This window comes from Psammomys obesus, unplaced genomic scaffold, assembly GCF_907164565.1.
Source record: "Psammomys obesus unplaced genomic scaffold, mPsaObe1.curated_primary_1811, whole genome shotgun sequence".
Lineage (NCBI taxonomy): Eukaryota > Metazoa > Chordata > Mammalia > Rodentia > Muridae > Psammomys > Psammomys obesus.
In genome coordinates, this window is record NW_026592732.1 from 847,600 (window position 1) to 855,322 (window position 7,723).

A 7,723-nucleotide genomic window follows, 5' to 3' on the forward strand; every position below is an offset into this window, starting at 1 on the left:
GTTGGCTCCTTTCAGCATTAGCCATTGTCAGAGAGTAGCATGGGAGAGTGCAGAGAGCGGTGGGATACAGCCAAGGCCCTGGTGGGGACAGTCATCTGGAGCTTCTCTGAGAAGGTGGCCAGGTACCCCAGCTGGCCTACTTGTGTGAGAAGAGCATGGGAGGAGAGAGATGGCTGTGCATCTATAAAGGAAGGAGAGGGGAGACAGCTTAACATATGCAGGTGTGTGTGTCACCATGGTGTTACCTGCTCTACAAAGCAGTAGGAGCCGGCAGGGCATGAGGCTTGGGGATTACTTGCAGTTCTCAGCCAACCTAGGATACAGCGAGGGTGCCAAACCACAAGAACTGGTGGACAGTTCCAGGTTCCCATGCCGTTGCCTATGGCATATGTGCCCAGGTGGTGGCAGGGAGGTAGCCAAGAGCACAGGGAGAGGTCATGTGGTTTGGACATGGCTCTTTGGAGCCATGTGTGTTGTGTAGGGTTGGAAGTAGCAGCTGATAGAAGGATGGGTGCCGAGCATAGGCAGGCCCTTTGCCAAAGTTCAGGCTGCTGTTAGGTGTGAAGACTGCTGCTGCCCCAAAACACAAGGAGCCTGTATTGGGGCATGAACGTCCACAGTGTATGCACAGTGCATGGTAAGAAGTGGGCTTTAGGAGATGCTGGGAAAGGAAGGCCACCTAGATTGAGGTGCTGCTGCCTGGCCTGAGTTAGTTGGTTGGTTGATGGTAGCTGTCTCTACCACCAAAGTGAACTTGTAATGTGAGTTTCAGGAACCACCAGTTAGGACACAGAGCTGCTGTGTTTTCTCTACACCTAGTCAGCCTTCTGGTAGTTGGTGTTCTGTAGAGGGAGAGCCTCAGCCTGTGTCCCCATCTCCAGTGGCTGTAGCATAGAGTAGGTCTCATTAGGCCCTTTCAGGCCCTGGCAGCAGGCCGCCTGTCACTGTGTGTGAGTTTTTGCCAGTTTGGCAGTTTGTGGTGTGTGTGGTAGTGCACATGAGAAGTGTGCAGGTGTGCATAGCCAGGGTTATTTATCAGTTGGTCACTGCACATAGAAGGGAGAGACTCGTTTGAACTTCAGAGGTGGCCATTTCAGCTAGTACAGCTAGCCAGGTCTAGGGACGCCCTCTCTAATTCCCAAGTACTGCTGGTACAGGCTGATGCCATGCCTTGCCTTTTTGTTGTGCTGTGGACCTAGTTGTGTGGCAGTAGGCCACTGAACCATCTTTTCAGTCCCCAGTTTTTCAATTTAACTTTATAATACCAGGCTGGCTTTCTTGGTAGCAAGGCCTGCATCTCTGATGCTCCATCTGTTGTCCCTGCTGGATAAGAGTCATGTTACATATGGAAGGGACAGAATAGACTTGACAGACCTAGACACGCCAGCTCACCACCCTACAATTCAGGGAGCTGCAGTGAGATGATGGTGCTATGTCCAGGGCACATAGTTGAGCTGGTTGGTGGGGGAGCAAAGACTTGCTGTGGCCGTGCTGCCCTGCCCTGCCATCCATGTATTTGAATGCTCGGTAATCTTGGTGTCCAGGAGTCCCCAGTGGACTTGGGGTGGGGGAGTTGCCCTGAGCTAGACTGAGGTTTTTAGCATGTTTTGTTCTCTTCTGGTTCTGTTCTGGGAGATACAGTGACTTTCTTTCTTACAGGCATGTCCAACCTGCAGTATAGGCAGCCCATGCAGCTGACAGGAGCTGTGAATGTAGCACATCACAAAAATGTTAAACTTAATTAAGCTTTATGACTAGGCTGGCCATCGGGGCTCGTGCCTTCAATCCCAACACTCTGCAGGCAAAGGCAGGTGGATCCCTGCCAGCCTGGCCTGTTGAGAGAGTTCCAGGCCATCCAGGGATGCATAGTGAGCTATTGTCTCAAAAACAAACAAAATTAGGAGCGTTTTTGTATGAAGTTTTTGTTTTTTAATTTGATTACATGCTTTCTCAAGTATGAAGTTGGTAGATGATAGCATCACATTATATTGTCAAACGGTTGGACATAACCTGCAAGAAACCATGACACTGCTCATGGCAGATAATGACCCAAGCCTGCTTCCTGTAAGGATAGCAGTAGCTACCTAGCCTGAAAGGGACATGGCCTGTCTGCAGGAGGCCTCTGTCTGAGGCGTGTGCACGAAGTTCTGCTGACACCCATAAGCGTCCACCATGCCCTTCCCGAGCCTCACCCTTTCCCTGCCAGCTGGCCCAGTGTGGGCTCCTACTGGATTCTGCAAGGCACCCAGGCCTGGGGAGGAGGAAGGGACGGGTGATCATCCTCATCCTCGCACTTGCCACCAGGCTTGGCATTTCCAGCGGAGGCCTTCCCGACACAAACCCTCTTCCCTGCCACAGAGGACTACGGGCACTACGAAGAGCTGCCGGGGCAGCCTGGGGAGCCCCTCTTCCCCGAGCACCCTCTGGAGCCCGACAGCTTCCCCGAGGGAGGGCCCCCAGGCCGGCCGAAGGCGGGCGCCGGTGTACCCGACTTCCTGCCCTCGGCTCAGAGGGCCCTGTACCTGAGGATCCAGCAGAAGCAGCAGGAGGAGGAGAGAGCGAGGAGGCTGGCTGAGAGCAGCAAGCAGGACCGGGAGAATGAGGAAGGCATGTTCCCCCGGCAGGGGCCCAGCTGGCTCTGTGCAGGGACGAGGGGGGCCACCTAGGCTGGGTGCTGTGTCTGAAAGGAGCCTGACCTGGGCTGCTGTCATGTGCTGAGGAAATGGAGGCCAGGGCTGTTCCTCTGTATCTTGAGTTCAGAAGCCTCCTGGAGGAGGGTGGTGGGCTGGTTCCTAGCAGAGACAGTGCCCTTCCCGAAGAAGCTTGAGTGACGCTGTCCTTGCCCCGTCCCTAGAGTGCAAACTTGAGAAGCCAAAGCCAAAGAGGGGCCAGTCAGCCAAAGAGATACAGATGTGCTGTAGTCACAGACTGTGGTCGCCCTGGTAGCAGTCACCTCAGGGCAACGGACCAATGGTCTCTGGAACTCGGGAGCAAGCCAGTGGGGACAGTTTAGAGAGTTCCAGGCCATTCAGGAGGAAGGACAAAGTCAGTGGCCCCACCCTGGTGGCTCAGGCTTCCCTCCTGGGCTGTTTGTGGTTGCATCTGCCCTTCCCTGACCCCTGGACCATTGTGAGGGGTCGGGGGAATGTGTGTGTGACCTGTCAGCATGGCTCTTTTCCAGACTTCCAGAGAGAAGTGCCTAGTGTTGGTCTGGCCATATCTGTCTGGACCAAACCTGCCTGAGGGTAGGAAGAGGCAGTCGGGCCCTGGGCCCTTAGGCCCAGCGATACCTTGACTTAATGGCACCATACCTCCATTTCCTCATCTGTCCAGTGGGCAAGTGATGATAGGACTTCCTGGGGTGATTGTGAGTTATTCAGGTCAGACTCTCTACCAGGAATGGTGCTGGTCGGAGAGAAAAGCCACGATGTCAATGCCCAGAGCCAGTGCCACTCCCAGCTCCCAGCTGGGGCCATAGGAGATGCTAACTGAGCACAGAACCACACACCAGGGATACCTAGGGATCCAAGAGGGCTGTGGGATGTGGCCATTCATGCTTCTCCACTGCTCTGCTCTCTCTCAGGTGACACTGGTAACTGGTACTCAAGTGACGAGGACGAGGGGGGAAGCAGTGTCACATCCATCCTCAAGACCTTGAGGCAGCAGACATCAAACCGACCCCAGGCGTCAGCTGGGGAGCCAAGCAGCAGTGGGTTGGGGGATCCCCGCCTGCAGAAGGGACACTCCACAGGAGGCCGGCTGGCAGACCCCCGCCTCAGCCGGGACCCCAGACTCAGTCGCCATGCAGAGACTTCAGGAGGGTCTGGTCCAGGGGAATCGGGACCCTCTGACCCTCGGTTGGCTCGTACCCTGCCTGCCTCCAAGGTTGAAGGCAGCCTTCATTCCAGCCCTGTAGGCCCCAGCAGTTCAAAAGGACAGCCCCCTGCAGAAGAGGAGGAAGGGGAGCGGGCCTTACGTGAGAAGGCGGTGAACATTCCCCTAGACCCCCTGCCTGGACATCCACTACGGGACCCTCGCTCTCAGCTGCAACAGTTCAGCCACATCAAGAAGGATGTGACCCTGAGCAAGCCGAGCTTTGCCCGCACTGTGCTCTGGAACCCTGAGGACCTGATTCCCCTGCCCATCCCCAAGCAGGACGTGCCCCCAGTGCCTGCTGCCCTGCAGTCCCTGCCTGCCCTGGATCCCAGGCTGCACCGTTCCACACCCCCTGGGCCTTCCAACACCAGGCAGCGCCCAGGCTCCACAGATCCCAGCACGTCTGCCTCTAACCTACCTGACTTTGAACTCCTCTCTCGAATCCTCAAGACTGTCAATGTCAACACCCCTGGCCAGAGTGACAAACCCAGCGATCCCAGGGTGCGGAAGACCCCTACTGACCCCAGATTACAGAAGCCAGCAGATCCTGCAGCAGCCTCCCGAGCAGCCAAGCCCTGTCCCACCGAAGCATCACCTCCTGCTGCCAGCCCAAGTGGGGACTCGTCCCCACCGGCCACAGCTCCCTATGACCCCCGAGTGTTGGCAGCTGGTGGCTTAGGCCAGGGCAGCAGCAGTGGGCAGAGCAGTGTGCTGAGTGGCATCAGCTTGTACGACCCCAGGACTCCTAATGCAGGTGGCAAAGCTGTAGAGCCAGTCTCTGACACAAGTGCTCAGCCCAAGGGTCCTGAGGGCAATGGCAAGAGCTCAGCCTCCAAGGCGAAAGAGCCCCCGTTTGTCCGAAAGTCTGCCCTGGAACAGCCAGAGACAGGGAAGGTCAGCACAGATGGGGCCACAGCCACGGACAGATATAATAGCTACAACCGGCCCCGGCCCAAGGCCACTGCAGCCCCCACTGCTGCCTCGTCCACCCCGCCCCCTGAGGGGGCCACACCCCAGCCTGGGGTACACAACCTGCCAGTGCCCACTCTCTTTGGTACTGTGAAGCCAGCCCCCAAAACGGGCACAGGAAGCCCATTTGCTGGCAACAGCCCTGCCCGTGAGGGTGAGCAGGATGCGGGGTCCCTAAAGGACGTTTTTAAAGGCTTTGACCCCACAGCCTCCCCCTTCTGCCAGTAGTATCAGCGGGGCCCTATGCTCCCTCTAACCCACCATCCTTCCAGGGTGACACTTAGGGGCAGCAACCAGAGTTACGGGGAGGGGTGGTGGGAGGAGGGCGTTCTTTACATTTTTCTTCCCTTTTTTCTTTTTTAAGTAGTACTTTCTTTGAGTCATAAATTGTATCTAACTGTCTTGGGTCCTGGTCAGTGCTGCAGGCTCCTGGGTCCCCTCTGCCCAGTGAGCTACTTACACCCTGCATTGGACAATGGCAAGTACCCAGCCTGGGGCTTCCCTGGAACTGACGGAAGCGTAAGTGTCTGGGGAGGCACTGAAAGCCACTCACCCCGTGCTGCTGGGAGTTTGACAGACCCATATCGTAGAAGCTGGTGCAGGAGTTTCTAGAGCCCCGGGTCAACTGTCCTCTCTCCAGCATGCAGCCTGTGACAGATTGCTTCAGGATTGCAACAGTGAAGTGAGGAAATGTCAGAAGGAGAGAGGTCCTGGCAGCCCCCGGGGTCCTAACTGCTTGGGCCTGTGCATTCCACATCCTCCGTCCAGGGTTTGTCCTGAAAGTGACACCCTCCAGCCCTCCAGGAGACTCTCGGTAAGACAGACCTGAAGGCAACAGACCTTGCAGGGGTAGGACAGCCCCTCAAAGCGTTCTCCCTCAGTATTACCTGTCCTGTGCCACTGGCCTGACCCTAAAGACAGCTCAAGGATCCGTGGTGTGGCTGCCTGCCACACCCCCAAGGAGGAAGGCCAAGGGTGGGCCTGGCCGAGTGTGTCTGCTGCTTCACACCCCTCAGCCATGCTATCTGTAGACTACCAGATAGTGTTCGCTCTTCCCGCCACGCTGACAGAAGCCAGCCATAAGTGCTCTGATGTGCTGCTGGGTTAGTGGGTGCTTCCCGGAAGGGGGCCTGAGGAAGCAGCAGGCGTCACCTGGGGCCAAAGTGGTGTGTTGGACCCTTTCTAGGAAAGGGACCCGGCCCTTTCCAGGTGGGGAGGCCCAAGGTCTCTGCCAGATCCCAGACAGTGGAGGCTTTTCCACAGCCTCCCCCACTAGCCACTGTTGGGCCGGCCGTGTCCACAGAGCCCTGGCAGAGACTCCTCCTGTGACCATGTCCCGAAGATTGGGTCAGGGAACTGGGGAGGACCTGCAGGCCTTTCTGCCTCTGGGTCACTGGCCAAGCACTAGGGGTCTGCTTTCTTGCAGGATGCCTCTTTTATATCGGGGTCTCTTGGCCCAGCCGCTTCCTTCTTGCTAATAAGGAGACCTGACACATACAGCCAGTGGGTTCCCCTCTGCCTCAGGGGAGGGGAGGGGCTCCCAGGTCTCCTCTTGCCTCCCTTCCCCATACCCCCCCCCCCCCAACCCAAAGAGAAATCCCTTCAAAACAGTTTGGGGCCTGAAGCCAGGGTAGGAGGAGCTTGTGCACCACAGGCTCACAACCCATGGGGTCAGTGCACCAAGATCAGATTGGTTGGTTTGTCTCGTTTTTTATTTTGTTTTGCTTTCTTAAACAATCATCAATGAGATTTGTCTTTGGGCTCCAGCCTTGGCCATGAGGCCAAGGCTGGGGCCATGGTGAGCATAGGATAGGAAGAGTACAGTGTGGCAGTGTTTGGATCCCCTCCACCCTTTGAACATTCTCTTTTGTAAAAGCCAGGCTTGGTAGTGTGCACCTGTCATCCCAGCACTCAGGAAGCAGAGGCAGGAGGATCACAGGTTCAAAGCCAGCCTGGTCTACATTAGAGAAAGAAAACTTTTGCTAGAGAAAAATTAAATGAATTTTTAAAGCTGAAATCCGTGGGTGAGGTGGAATCTGGAGCCCTCTTCTTGGAATAGTTAGCCGAAGATCCTCATGGGACAAGGACCTCCGCTTGAATTCCCACTTGCTATCAGGCCACACTTTTAAAGAAAAATTGTTCTCTAACCAGGATTGTAACAAAAGTGTAAATAGTATTTCTGAGTTAAAAAGTCGATGGTGCAAATATGTATATAACGTACTGTATTTTTACAATGATCGTCGCATGGCTCTCCCGACCCCTTTTGTACTCAGTATCTGTCTTCCAGAAACCTCACCTGCCTTCTCTCATGTGGTCTCTTAATCCAGTAATTGTATTACTGCCATTAAAGGATGCAGTTATTTTAAACAACGTGCGAGTCTAGTTTCATCTCTGCCCTGCCAGGGAACGAAGGAGAGTGGGGAGTGCAGCCCGGCCTCTGGTGTGTTTCATCACAGTGACATCGAGGCCAGGGCTTGGTGCATTCTGGGGAGCACTAGGCCCTGTGACATCCCAGCCCTCAGATACTCCGTGTAACAGCCAGAACACATGCACTTGGGAGGCTGAGGCAGCAGGATGAGGAGTGTGAGGCCAGCGTGGTGAGGGGGGGGGAAGGAAGGAAGGAAGGAAGGTAGGAAGGAAGGAAGTTATATAAGAACTCAGATAACTAGAACCAAGCCAATATAGACAGAAATGTGTGGAGGCTGCCTATGGCTGTGTCTACCCATCAACTGTGCTCTGATCCCACTGAGATGGTCTCCACACTGGACTTGGAACTTGCTGTGTAGCTGGGGATGACCTTGAACCCCCTCCTACCTCTGCTTCCTGTGTGCTAGAATTCTACTTGCACAATACTAAGCTCCACTTTATTTCTCTTTGC

General features: G+C 55.4%; 1 protein-coding gene across 1 annotated transcript in view; it reads left to right on the forward strand.

Moving 5' to 3' along the window:
* The window catches only part of Zc3h4 (zinc finger CCCH-type containing 4), a 35,845-nt gene extending 28,630 nt beyond the window's left edge, over positions 1-7,215 (forward strand). The window contains exons 14-15 of the mRNA XM_055615475.1: positions 2,359-2,607; positions 3,584-7,215. Coding sequence (XP_055471450.1) covers positions 2,359-2,607; positions 3,584-5,073 — 1,739 coding nt within the window. The 3' untranslated portion in view covers positions 5,074-7,215. The remainder of the gene's footprint in view (positions 1-2,358; positions 2,608-3,583) is intronic.
* The last annotated feature ends 508 nt before the right edge of the window (positions 7,216-7,723 follow it).